Source organism: Euwallacea similis, chromosome 26, assembly GCF_039881205.1.
Source record: "Euwallacea similis isolate ESF13 chromosome 26, ESF131.1, whole genome shotgun sequence".
In the NCBI taxonomy this organism is placed as follows: domain Eukaryota; kingdom Metazoa; phylum Arthropoda; class Insecta; order Coleoptera; family Curculionidae; genus Euwallacea; species Euwallacea similis.
In genome coordinates, this window is record NC_089634.1 from 1,895,056 (window position 1) to 1,909,811 (window position 14,756).

A 14,756-nucleotide genomic window follows, 5' to 3' on the forward strand; every position below is an offset into this window, starting at 1 on the left:
ATTTCTTTCACGGCATTCGCGTTCCCACATTTAATCCTGTTTGCTGTAGAGAAATAAATTTTCTCTTTAATTTGCCATACAGTTTTTTTTAAATAAATACATATAATTTCATGTTTGCACTGTTTGGTATTGTTACGACTGACGGGCATATAAAGGGTCGATGCAAAAAAGAGAATTTATCGTGAGTGCACGACGAATGATTTATTGCCCCCTTTTATGTATATTGAACATTATGGTATGTTTGTGTATGTTAATTCTGCCTTCAGAAAATTCTGGAATCTTCTATTCATAGGATCTTTGGCTGTATTGTTAAAACCTGTTAAGATTAAGTCTAGGGCTAGTATGGCTGTAAGAACGAAGCAATTGTAATTAACGATATTAAGGTGTTTAGTAGTGAAATAGAAATTATGATTAATGGATTATTAATTGACGAATTATAGCTATGTTTACTTGCCTAATCAATAAATAGTCCTTAGATTAAGAACTAAAACGAGTATACTGGAATCATTAGAATCCCGATACTGTAACGACGTTCATTTGAGATTCTGTAGAATCTTGACATATGGCGAATGCGAAGTGCGAAATTTTACGCATAACGTGATATCTCGAATATACAGAGTGTCCATTTCACAGCTCCTCGGACTCCTATAAGTTTATTTGTGATTTCATAGAAAAATAAATTATGGGGATATACATATATGAGATTAACAAAGGTAAATTTCAAAATTATTGACAATCCTACAGGGAATTCCAAAAGAGTGGGGCGTCATAGAGTGTAATTTTTTTAAATGCAACCACCTGATTTTTTTTCATTTTTTCGAAACCATGACAACGCAAGTTAAATACTCAGATACTTACCTATAATTACAGCTTTTCCCGAAATAATCGATAAATCTATTAACACTTAATATAAATATAGCATTATATTATGCCAAAATAAAGAAAATTAAATTTTCTTTCGTTCTATGCCACAAAAAGTACACCATCCTATTTAAAAAAAGTAAGCAAATTGAACTTGAAAATATGAAAACTAAAGTTGTTATTGTGAACACCCTCTATGTACATTTGGGTAAATAAGTATTCGTGTCTTCTACGGTGATCTTATATGAAAATTTATCCTAAAATGATTAAGATCTAACTTATAGCTAATTGCGATATTAATTTTTTAATGAGGCACTGGAAATGTCTAAAATTTCTTTTAAAACGTCATAGCTTCAAGTCACTGCATCCCAACATAAAAAAATTTAGAAACTAACACAGGCTCAAGAGAGAATTCTATTACGTGAAAAACTTCATGTGATTCGATTTAAAAAAATTACACTTTATGTTCCCTCCCTTTTTTGGGACACCCTGTAAGATTGTCACTAATTTCAAAATTCACCTTCGTTAACCTCATATGCATCCCAATAATTGATTTTTATGAAAACACAAACAAACTCATAAGAGCCCGAGGGGCTGTTAAGTGGACCTTGTATAGTGTAATCCAGAATCAATAGCATAAATGGCGCTAGAGAGTAAAAAAATATAACAATTCATCTAAATTTGCCTTATATAAAAGTTGCTTGTTTTTATTCTACAAAGCGTGAAGGATTTTTTCCGTCACACCCTGTAGAATATACATATAGAAGCTTGAAATTCCTTATGAAGGAGGGGGGCATAGGGTTAGGATACGATAAATATATTTAAAATATCTGTTTAAAGCCGATAGATGGCGACAAAATTATATTCTACTATTATTTGAAGCAATCAATGGATGCAGAGCAATCACCAAACTGTATTCCATGACAGTCGAATTAGCAAAGAGGAAGTTTATGAGGTAGAAGAGGACATGAAGACCTTTCCAAAGCAGAGTTGGTCGTTACTGCACTAATTACAGAGCAAACGAAGAATGAGAACGATAAAAAAGTAGCATTTATTGTGGAAAATTGTGAAGAGTTCTCAAATAGGAACATCATATTCGTCTGCGAGCCGGAAGCAACCATATGGAGAGTGTCAGGAGAAATGAAAGGGCGATAAAGGAGAAGCTAAGATCGGAGCCGCAAAGAATGAATAAGTGCTGATAGCCAAAAAGCACGAACCTTTTGTGGGCTGATTTCAAGGGAAAGATGTGAAGGGAAAAAATAACGCCTCACACTCCAGTAGGGGTTGTTCTTGCGATGAAATTGCACCGCAACAACGACTAAATTCTTTAACTGAGAATTGTGCAATTCCATCACAATATCAACAACCCCTACAGGTGTATGCCGCATTAATTCCAAATTAATAATAATGAATACTGTCTCAGAAATATATAAGGTGCCTCTGAACCTAGTGTCATAAATTCAACCACCCTAGGTCCCAAAATGTGACGAAAACTTCATATAAATATATATCGAAAAATGCTTCATTTTTGATATACAGGATGTGAAAAGCTGGTTCCTAAAGAAGGTGTTTTATTAATATTTTCGAAATGTTTCGAGATAAATCAATAAAATTTTATACTTTATTATAACTTTTTGTGCACTTTTTAAATTTCTCCAAAGAAATTGCCACATTTTTTTAGAGACGAGTAATACATGGTAGTAGTACTACTAAAAAGGACCTAAATTTTTTCGTACTTAACTTTATTTACGATTTTATAGGAAAAATATTAAATTTGAAAATATTTAAATAAAAAATGTACTGTTATTGGAAGTCGAAATCTCTAACGATTTTCAAAAAAATTTAGATTTAACAAATCGATGGATACTTTATATTATTAAATAAATTTCAGATTTAAAACTCGGTTGGCCTTGAAAAGAAACAAAAAAATTTGACATTTCCATTATGACATTATTTATTAATAAAGTCTAGTTTTTTGTTGCTACCGGAACAGTGTTTAATTACAATTATTGTTAAAAAAAATGAATAAAAAATTTATTTTAATTATCAATTGTTTATTAAATTTAATTGTACATATATAGATATTAATTTACAATAACAAAACATAACATCCACCGATTTATTAAATCTTGATTTCCTCAAAAACTATTGGAGTTTTCGACTTTCAATAAGAGTACTTTTTTTATGTAAAAATCTTCAAATATAATATTTTTCCTATAAAACTGCTAAGAAAATGAAGTACAAAAAAAGTTTAGGTACTTTTTAGGCGCTATCACCCTGTATTATCCACCCCTAAAAAAATGTGGCAATTTCTTGAGAAAGATTCAGAAAGAGCACAAAAAGTTCTAATAAAGTACAATATTTCATTAATTTATCTCGAAACGTTTCGAAAATAATAATAAAAAAATTTATTCTCAGGAACCAATCTTTCACACTCTGTATATCGAAAACGAAGCGTCCTTCGATATATTTTTTGTATGAAGTTTTCGTCATATTTTGAAACCTAAAATATGCGATTGAGTTTATGGCACTGTGTTCAGAAACACCTTGAGTAACCCACTGATATTCCATGCGTGAAGTTGACTTGATCACCTCGACTTCATTTCGTATCAAGTGAGTGAGTCAAGCAGTTTGAAAATACCGAATCATGCCGAGAATCCGTAGAAAATGGAGAAATTTCAAAGTTTTTCTGAATTTCGGAAATTACCCTGGGTACCCTGAATGGAGATCTAGGACCGACTTGAGCTGTTTCCGAGATGTTTAGTAGCGCAGTGATCACTAGTGCTAGTCGTTTTGTATACTCACCGTGAGTTTGTTTTTTCTGTCGTCCGGTCGTTCCGGTACCGTTTCCTGCAGCCCTTCGACGTTTTTGGTGCGAATTAGTTTGCTAAACAGTACCAGTCCGTCCCTGCGGAATTGTTCCCGATCCTTCGGCAAAAAACTTAATTTCATCCTGTAACAAATTTACATTTTGTGAAATGCAATTTGAAGGGTCGACAGGCAAAAAAATTGTTCCTTTTAATATCGAACATGTTTGACGTCCGCATATTGCGTGGTGTGTGTGTAATACCCGGAACAAAGGCTTATTGCCATTATCCGTTATCCATTTTGATATTATTAGAAAATCGATATAAGATTTAACCGCACGCAAATTACATCAACACTCCCCTTTAATAACAAAACTGAAGTTCGAAGTTCGGTTAGGGTCCTAATACCACGAAAACGGGAGATATGAGGCTATTACCACGCATTCAGTTTTTAGGCCAAATTGCAAAAGTTTCCACTCGGTGCTTTCGGCATGTCTGGCTCTCAAAAATCCAGATGCTCCAAGTTGCCTTATTGCCCTTTTTATTGGGATTATACTCGTATAATGGTACTAAAGTTCGGACTTGATGGAGGGGTTGAAACAGAAACTCGTTAAGGAACGGCGTGATGCTGGAAATTGTCATCAACAGTATTGTCTGAATCTCTAAGTAGAGACGTTCCAACTTAGCACTAAATTGGGTATGATATTTGCTCTGAAGGTCTGTCTTACCTTAACTTTAAAATTATTTATGTACATATCGAATTCGGTGGAAAGTTTGACAAATCACCCCCGCCCACGCGGGAAAACACAATTTTGGCTAATAGGATTTTGAGCATGTTTTTGCCCCTTTATGCTCCTGTTCATTCAAATTACACTCACTTCAAGTACGTGTGGGCGCCGCAGGAGCCTCCGCAAGAAGGCCCCATTACCTGCACGGCTATTTCCTTAAGTACTTTTAATCTGGATTAATAGATGTTGTGTTCAAGGGGTGGGAGTTTCAAAATGTCTTTGTTAAGGTGGATAATTTTTTGCAGTTCCGCAGCACTTTCGGAGCGAAACGTTCATAAATCACTAGAAAATCCCCCGTTGGCTTGATGTGTGGGTGGCTGCGCCATTCGAGTTCCAGATTCTATGAATTTGACCTTTTGCATATTACGTAGACCTTTCTTATAACGACTAACCGGATTTCTCTATTCATAGGGGAATGTTTCGTGCCCGGTTTTTACACAGGGCGTTATTTAAGTACGTGGGCGAACTTCAAGCGGCGGTTTTTTAAGTGATTCTAATACGAAAAGTTTATACAAACATAGTTCCGGCAATGCTTCGTTTTGAAGATACAGGGTGTCAAACATTGATTAAAAAATCGTTTTTTCGTAAAAATCTTAATAGTTCTTTAGTCGACTTTGTTGAAATTCGCCAGTATTATTTATGGTTATTAATGTTACTTTTGTACCACCGATTTTAATTGTTTTTGCATTAAGCAACTGAAAACTCAACTTTTTTACCTCTTAATGTTTTTTAACATTTTCCATCGTTAACAAAAAATCACTTTGTTGCGTGTCCTTAGAACAAAATAATAAAAAATTGAAACTACCCAACTACCAAAAACTAGGATGTACCTAGATGTACCTGTTACTATTTTCCATACCAATAAGTCATCTCTTGAATTTTTTCGCTTAAATTAGCTGTTTTCGATGAAGCAAATAAACATAAAATGTACAACGTTATTTATTACTGCAATGTTTCGAAAGTAACGAAAAAGCAAGAGTGCCGTGGAAGGAAAAACAATTTACGAAACAAATTTGACTTTGACACAACTGACGTAACCTTAAACAGTGCATGCGTCATTATTTGATAGGAATTAAGTATTCGACGTGTTTTTAACAGTTTTAAGCTATAAAATTCGTTTCTGATATTAGAAAATGGTTCAGTTTACAAAAACAGAAATGGACGATATGCGTTTTGTTTGTGGAATCCAGGCAATTCTAGAGCAGCTAGACGGATTTATCAAGAAAGATATCTCATTGCCTTGTACCAAATAAACAAACATTTGTGAGAATACATGAAAGGCTCTGCGACTCAAGCACCATGCAAAGGTCGGCTGCTCTTATTGGGAAACCTGCAACGGTAAGAACATTGGAAATAGAGCAAGTAAATATAATATAATATACAGGGTGTTTCATAAATATACCGACAAACTTTCAGGGGTTGTAGAGTTCATAAAAACAAATATGTAGAACAAATAAAGTTAGATCCGAAATCGCTTCGTTTCCAAGATACAGAGTGTTTAATTACTTTTTTTAAATATTTTTTTTAATATTTCAAAAACGGTTTGAGATGCGGACATGAAATTCGGGACATGCTATGGCGGGATAAATGTGCATGTTCTGGAGTATGCAAACCATTTCCACTTACACCAGTGGCATCCGTGCGGCCATTCAATGGGATGTTTTTAATTTAAAAAATGGCACGCCACTGATTTTTTTTTAATATTCCATTAATTCTTAACAAAAAAGGTCTCTTAGTATTTTGTTGCCCAAGTGGCCGTTTACGAGAAAAAAATAATTTCTCATTCATGTGCCTAGCAAAAAAACAGGTGTAAGTTTCCAAGTGTGATTTTTATAAGGAGAAATTAATATAATTTTCTTTTAATAGAAGTAGTAGACATGAAGACAAACATTTGTGAATCATGCCTTCTGGTGTACTACCTCTATTAAAAGAAAATTAAATTAATTTCTTCTTAAAATAATCACACTTGGAAACTTACTTCGGTTTTTTGCTAGGCACATGAATGAGAAATTATTTTTTTCTCGTAAACAGCCACTTGGGCAACAAAATGCTAAGAGACCTTTTTTGTTAAGAATTAATGGAATATTTAAAAAAATCAGTGGCGTGCCATTTTTTAAATTAAAAACATCCCATTGAATGGCCGCACGAATGCCACTGGTGTAAGTGGAAATGGTCTGCATACTCCAGAACATGCACATTTATCCCGCCATAGCATGTCCCGAATTTCATGTCCGCATCTCAAACCGTTTTTGAAATATTAAAAAAAATATTTAAAAAAAGAAATTAAACACCCTGTATCTTGGAAACGAAGCGATTTCGGATCTAACTTTATTCGTTCTACATATTTGTTTTTATGAGCTCTACAACCCCTGAAAGTTTGTCGGTATATTTATGAAACACTCTGTATAATAATGTAATGCAATATAAAATAATAATAATTTTGTTGAGATTTGGCAATAAATAAATGCTAAATTTCAAAAAAATTGGCTAAAGGATTATCAAAATGTTTATAAAAAAAACGATTAAAAAAAAAAGCGTGACACCCTGTACCTTGAAAACGACGCATTACTGGACCTATGTTTATATAAACTTTTCGTCTTAGAATCACCCAAAGAGTTGCCCCTTGAAGTTTGGCTGTGTACTTAAATAATACTTTGTATACGGACTATCGGTTTTTGGAGCTCGATCGTGGGAATCTCGCCAACGATAAAAGAAAGGAGGTCGGTTAACTTGGGACGAAGTTGTGCAATTTGGAGTTCAAAAATGTGCCGTTTTAAAGTTTAAGCAGTTACGATGGCTTTTGGGAATATTGGAAAAAATTTAAATTTTGGAAAAACGCTTTTGATTTTTTCTTCGGCTAATTCGGCGCAACAATTAAAAATGGTTGACGGTTTATCATTGCACCTTTTCCTCTTCTACAACGTGGCGATCTCATATCTGAAATTCGACGTTTTGATTGTCGACAGCCATCATCAACTTTATGCTTGTGGACGCGATTTTCAATTTTCGGGCTTCTGAGCTTAGCCTTTTCTTCGAATTGCGATGACGTATCGCGTGTTAAGGTTCAATTTTGCAGCTTGCCACAAATATTAAAAATTTACAAGGATTGCGCATCTTTGCCTCAACTTAACCAACCGGATATCACTTATCGTTACCGAAATCCCCATGGTTGAGCTCCAGAAACGGACATCCTGTGTGGCCTCGTAGAAAAAATATTGAATGAGAACGCTCACAGGTGGCTGCACGTAATGCCAATGCCTTGTTACAGTGTTACATAAAGGCATTTGCTCTGCGTGCTTCTTCCCTTTCGGGAAAATGTTTCCTCCCCGGTTCCGCGATACACGTTTACAATTCTCTTCAGGGCCTTTTGAAATTCTAATAACCCTCCCATAGAAACATGTAAAAAAGTTAATACTGTCAGCAAAGTTACATCCCGAGCAAGCGTTACTCGGAGAATATCAATAGGGCTTTGTGCCAGGTGAAACTTGCCCAATTTTTTCCATCGCAGGTGACCTAGTTTACCTTTATTTAGAATCGTTCCATATCTAGGAATGGAGAGTGCAACTCTGGAACGATAAGCCAGCACAGGTCGTATTTTGTCGCAACAGTCTGAAACTTTTAAATTGCGTGGTTCAAAAAACCAGGGATAAAGTTAAAGTTGTTTGGTAAACTCTAGAATTCGTTATTGTTCCATTCAAAGTTCAAGTTAAACGATAACTTTGAAATTTGTGGGTGTCGAGCATAGCAGAATGTCACGAACACGGCTTAAGCTAAAGTTTTTTGATTAAATACTTTTGTCATAAAATGCACATCCCTTCAGGATACATCCTCAAAACTGTTTAGGATGACTATTCGCTGGACATTAATGCGATTCAGGCACGTTCAACATAAATAGTTCCATTAACCCTCTAAAACATATTCTGGACCTTTTCCCTCGCTTTAAGGGCGCATTTTTCGGTTTAATTATGGAACACAATAGCGAAAGGAGCATCAGACGTTCGGCGCTAGCACTCAGCTTAATGGGTTTCTAGTTTTTCACATAATTGGATCCATTTTTCTCGCTGAATTGGATTTGTGTTTGGACGGGCGTCGTTTCAATCGGACTTTGGCACTGGACTGCCTGGACTCAATTCCGAAACGAGACAAATTGGGATTTAATTTTTAAGACGGTCGCAATTCTAAATTACCGTGTCAAAAAGCGTCCGGACTCGCTAGTTCCGGTTTCTCTATCGGAAATGGGGTGAATCGATACTCTTTGTTGTCGTAGGACACTAAATTTGGAACAGGAATATCTATTTTTGGAAGGGGAATATTCCGTGCGTCATTGAGTAACGTGTTTCGAAGCCTGGATGCTGTTCCATTTTCAATAAACGCAGGATGTGCCGAAGTGGGGAACACATATACCTTGTTTCTTAGCTTTTTTACGGTCTCTACGACTTTACCAAGGGCCCTTGAAGCTAGTCTTTTTTCTTTTTAGTTCCTCCGGCCAATCTTGCAATAATATGCTCCATGCATCGAATGCGAAGAAGAAGTATACAGGGTGTTTCAGAATTGCACGGCACTATTTGAGTTATGCATTCTCTAGTATAAAATAAGGCAAAAAGTTCATGTGAGCATGTGTTCAATTTCGATCAGTAGCGGAGTTACAGGATGTTAAAAGTTTAGAAAAAATTGGGTTTTTATTTTATTGTGCTTCATCTACTGCAGATAGAGCTTTTAAATTTTATATGGGTATTAGGTAGCAGGTGCTGCTTAATACGAGAGTAGATTGCCTCTAACTGTTATATAGAGTAGTGTATTTTCTGAGGTCTTGGTACATAAAATCCTTTAGAAACGTTTATTCGTATGCAACTGGTGTATGTTAATATTTTTCTTAAGATCTTCAATCCACCATCTATATAATCTCTCTCTTTATTTTTGGTCGAATTTTGTTTAGTTTCTTCAAAAATTAATTCATTTATAAATTCAATCAAATTTACAGACCCCACGATGTTTCAGAATTGCACGACACTATTTGAGGTATATATTCTCTGGTATAAAATAAAAAAGAAAGTTCATAAAAGCGTATGTTTTAAGTCAATTCATTATCAAGATACTGGGGCATAAAAATATTTATTATATACAGCATTTATGCCCCAATATCTCAATAATTGAATTTACTTAACACATATGCTTTTATGAACTTTATTCTTTATTTTGTACTAGAGGATATATATCTCAATTAGTGTCGTGAAATTCTGAAACATCGTGGGATCTGTAGATTTGGCTGAATTTATAACTTAATTAATTTATGAAGAAACTAAAGGGAATTTGACCAAAAATCAAGAGAGAGAAAATTTAGGTATTGGATTGAAGATCTTAAGAAAAATATTAACATACACCAGTGGCGCACGAGCAAATTTTTCTAAAGGATTTTATATACTAAGACATTAAAAAATACACTACCTTGTATAATAGTTAGGGGCAATCTACTCTCGTATTAAGCAGCACCTACTATCTAATAAGTATTTAAAATTTGAAAGCTCTATCTGCAGTAGATGAAGCACAATAAAATAAAAACCTAATTTTTTCTTAACTTTTAACATTCTGTAACTCTGCTACCGATCAAATTCGGACACTTGCTTATATGAACTTTTTTCATTATTTTATACTAGAGAATACATAGCTCAAATATTGCCGTTCATTTCTGAAACTCCCTGTATATCAAATTTTACCAACTTGAGCTTCTTAAAATTAGAAATTTACTGATTTCATTGAGAGGCCCTTTCAGGACTTACATTTCCAGAACATATTGCGAAAAAAAAGCAAAGAGCGCACTTTCATATAAAAATTTTACCATTGAGACATTCATCAATTTGGGCACCTTTAAGTTGAAAATTTGCTTATTCCTTTGAAGGGATGTAATATTACTCACATCTACCAAAAAGATAGAGAAAATTACGTACTTTCATATAAAGATTATAACATAGAGGCATTGGCAATCGATTAGAATTTATATATCATCCTAGAAGTCGATGATTTAGAAAACCCTTTTTTGCCAATTTGGACATCTTTAAGTTGAAAATGTGTAGATTGCTTTTGAAAGAACTTACATGACTCCAAATTATAGGAAGTTTAGAGAAAAAATTGCACTTTCACACAAAAATTATACAATGATTATACCGGCAATGAATTCGAAGTTATTTTCATTAATTTTTAAAAACTAACAAATACGAAGAATAACCAAATAATTAAAAAACGGCCTCAAAGACAATTAAGAAGATAAAAAAGGTTTCAAATTAAACAAGGAATACCAATTTCAGAATACAAACTATTGGTAATTTATACAACAAAAAAGTTTGAAGCGGCTAAATGGGTCAGATATTTTTTAAGACGTACTAGTGTCCCTATAACGTCATATTGTCGTCAAAGATTAGTCATGCGCCGGCGCAATCGGAACATTATAGGACGTAAGGAAGGAGAAAGTGACGTCACTTCCTCATCAATTAAGTTATTGATCAACACCTACAAAATATCTTTATCCCACATTTAACGAGACATTTTTCAAATAAAGATTATACAGGGTAATCAATAAAAAAACCTCAAGTAGACGTTGAAATTGTGGAGGCCACCCTTGGATTAATTTAACTATTAATCTGTTGGCGGTCAGATATATGATGGTTAAAAGCAAATGGCTTAATCAAAATTTGTAATTCAATGCATACTACCAGGGATTTTTTAAAGATCACCCATTATGAGAAGGAGATCGTCTATGAAGAAAAAATTAGAGGATATATTGAGATAACCGGAGAAATTTTTCAATATTTCTTATGAATAACTGATATATTCTTAATAATATTAGTCTTATGGTTGCTGGCTAATAAAAAAAATCTATTACAAGAATGCCTACTATGTTTATTAAAATACATTTCGATGTTCATCTAATCGTGCATCAGTTCATAAAAGCTCATTTTTATGAAAAATGGTCTATCTTCACAAGATGAAATAAGAGGACTTTTTTGCTTCAAAATATTTGCGATTCAGTAATTTTATTTCAAAAATTTTAAAATGTCAGAAACAAAAAAGTTAAGGTAACATTTATGCAGCAAACCCCCTGTATGTGACGCCCCTGACTAAAATCAGTAATTATTAAACACAAGAACATTTTCTCATTCCAACTTATTAAAGTGTACTGAATTTCATAATTTGAGAGCAAACCGTTATGAAAATATTGCAAAAAACCATTTTCAGAATTCCCTGTTTAAACGGTTCTAGTCCCTTTAAGAAGTAATTTTTAGGGTATGTTTATAAGAACTTTTTTATTTTTTTAACCTCTAGAATCACCTCCCGAAATATTTCGACGTTATTTTCGGACATCCTGTATAACACACTAAAATTATCCTGAGACGTACTATATAGGGTGATTCAAAAGTACAATCCGTTACGTCACGGGCGTATTCTCTATATTAATATAAGATAAAATTTTAAATACGTTTTTTCTAAATCGTTTTTTAAGAAAGTTAAGATGATTTAAAATGGGGCTGGCAAAATGGTTTTTTGACCTTAACTAGTGAACGGGAAGTCAGAAAGTATTGAGGTTTGGTAGGTAGCCATAAAATTAGAGTTAAAATATTTTTGCAAAAAGGAAATTTTTAAATAATCAGTGACGTGACGGTTTTTTTAGGGGGTGGAGGAAGTACAGGCGCTTATTTTTTGCCAGAATTTGTTTGCAATATAATTTAAGATTTTCTAAAAAAATGAGTTTTAAAAAATCATGCCCCATCTATGAATATAAAATTTTAATAACATTATTCACAAAATTAATGAAATTAATGAAAAGTCAAAAAGATAGAAAGGTAAGTTTAAGTGAATTTAAGAACGAGCACCTTTTTATTATAAAAAAAAGGTTGCTTTTTATGAATACGATGTTTTCGAGTCAAAATTTTATATTGCAAGCAAGGTCTATCAAAAAATAAGCATATTTAGTTCTTCCTCAAATCGTCACGCCAGTGATTATTTAAAAATTTTCTTTTTATGAAAATATTTCAGATCCAATTTTATGGATATCTACCAAATTTCAACACTTTGTAACATCTTTAAATCGTTATAATTTCCTTGAGAAACGATTTAGAAAAAAAGTATTTAAAATTTTGTTTTATATTAATGTATGGAATACGCTGTGGAAGTAGCGACTCATACGTTTCAATCATCCTGTATAAAGCATGCGGATTAAATATTTGCTATTGCAATGTTCCTTCAACATATATAGAAAACTCAAGAATTATTTGATGGTTGTGCACCTCAAAACACTTACTACTGAATCAAGTACTAGAAATTCAAATTTCATTAACGTATGTATCCGTGCAACTAAAAAATCCATTTAATTCTATTTTTAACTTTCAACATTTTAAAGAATTTATTTACTCAAATAAACCATTTTCCCATAAATTCAATCATTCATCGCATCAATCACTTCCTAAATTGATTAAATTTGTAAACTGCCATTCCAACAAATCTGTTGCACGTTTAGACCTTTTAATGTATTATAAAACTCGCCGCCCTCATCGATCTATGGAATGCGTCGCACGTCTTCATTTCCTAAATTCCGAACCTAAAGGGTTTTTCGTTTATTTGTCGTTCGCTGACCCAATTCGTAAAGTCGTTGAAGCAGCCCTGTTCTTTGTTTGCTCTTTCTGTATTGTTTTGTATATTATTGTTATCGTTGAAAAAGTGATTTTTTGTGCTTTCGCTGGCAACTTATTGTATTTTAGTCGTTTACAACTACTTGTTAAACCTTGATGAAAAAAAGATACAAAAGGACCTACTTATTTGCTCTCTGTTGCACTAGTTGTAATACGACATCTACTAGTTAACAGCAAATAAGGTAATATACTCTCTAAGAAAACAGTTCTTGCAAATTCATGACGGTACGCACATCTTTTGGGATCCGGAAAAATCTCAAAAATGAGTTTAGCAAGTCTCTCACATTTGTCAAAGCTTTAGAAAATGATAAAATCAATCTTCTAGGCGCTTTTATATGGTTCATACAAATTTAATTTCATTGGTGCAGAGAATTTTTCAATTTACCGGTACGACAAGCTACTAATACAGCCCAATGCTTCCAAAAAATCATTAAATTCAGCTCCTACTTCAGAAAATTGACGAATGTACATAAGGGCTCAGAGAGTCCCCAAAGGAGTCTTCTAAGTGGTTTTGTTTGAAAGCAACTAATTCTTAAATTTAATTAGGTCCCTAAGGGAATTTTTGGGCTTTCAGTGTAGCTAATTAACTCGGTCCAGCGCTTCCATAAAAATCTTTCGATTGAGTTCGTACTTTCAATATCTGAAGAATACGCATCAAAGCTTAGACGGTTGTAAAATCAAATTTCTAGCTTTTTCTCTGTGGATGTTACAAATTTAAATTTTATCCTCAATAAGGGACTGTAGACCCGGGACTCTTTCTTGCAGATCCATGCCCAGGAACTATGCCCCCATTATTTCCCCCATTGCTTTACAGAATGTGTCGCACGTCTTAATTTTCCAAATTCTGGACCTAAAGGGTTTTTCGTTTATTTGTTTTTCCCTGACCCAATTCGAAGAGCCGCTGAAGCAGCCTTCTTCTTTGTTACCTCTAGCTGTATTGTTTTGTATATTATTCTTTCTCAATGACAAAGTGCTTTTTTTGAGCTTTCGCGTGCAACTTGTTGTGTTTCAGTTGATCGCAACTACGTGTTATGAAAGCTTTGATGGAAAAAGGCACATTAAAAAAATCAGGTGTAGGTATGATACATAAAGGGGACTTACTTATTTGCTGTCTGTGGCACTACTTGTAATATAACCTCTACTAGTTAACGGCAAATAAGCTAATCTACCCTCTAAGAAAGCACTCTTTGCTGCGGGTTTTTACATAATCTACGATGGCACGCACATCTTGGGGTTCGGCTTCTCGAAACTAACGCGTTCCAGCATGGAACTGGATCATTTAGACGAATGGAAAAAGGGAAAAGCGACCCCGGAACGGCGATCTTAGGGCTGTGGTCTCGCACTGAGGGATGTTCGGCCTTTGTGGCGCACCGTATCGACCGATGTTCGTGCGCATCCGCCATCGACCTATCAAAAACGCGCTCACTATTCATTTCCCGGTTTATTTAAACGTTTATTTCCTATCTACATAACTTGTCGATGATAAGCCGAGCCATAAGAATACCGTGGAGAAGAACCTGAAAGAATTTTTATCAAAATAGTCTCGCTAGTGCGGCTCAGGTGTCCGCACTACGAGTCCGTATATTTTAATACAATTATGCAGAATCTGTATGTCGCCG

General features: G+C 34.1%; 1 protein-coding gene across 2 annotated transcripts in view; it reads right to left on the minus strand.

The window, feature by feature from the left end:
- The window catches only part of LOC136417078 (probable cationic amino acid transporter), a 33,314-nt gene extending 18,822 nt beyond the window's left edge, over positions 1 to 14,492 (minus strand). Inside the window, exons 1-2 of one of the 2 annotated variants that reach the window (XM_066402574.1) lie at positions 14,239 to 14,491; positions 3,667 to 3,814 (exon numbers count right to left, since the gene is read on the minus strand). In XM_066402574.1, the coding sequence (XP_066258671.1) occupies positions 3,667 to 3,813 (147 nt within the window). In that variant the 5' untranslated portion in view covers position 3,814; positions 14,239 to 14,491. Of the gene's footprint in view, positions 1 to 3,666; positions 3,815 to 14,238 lie in introns of both variants that reach the window. The other variant, XM_066402573.1, reaches the window with a different exon arrangement.
- Between the last annotated feature and the right edge of the window lie 264 nt (positions 14,493 to 14,756).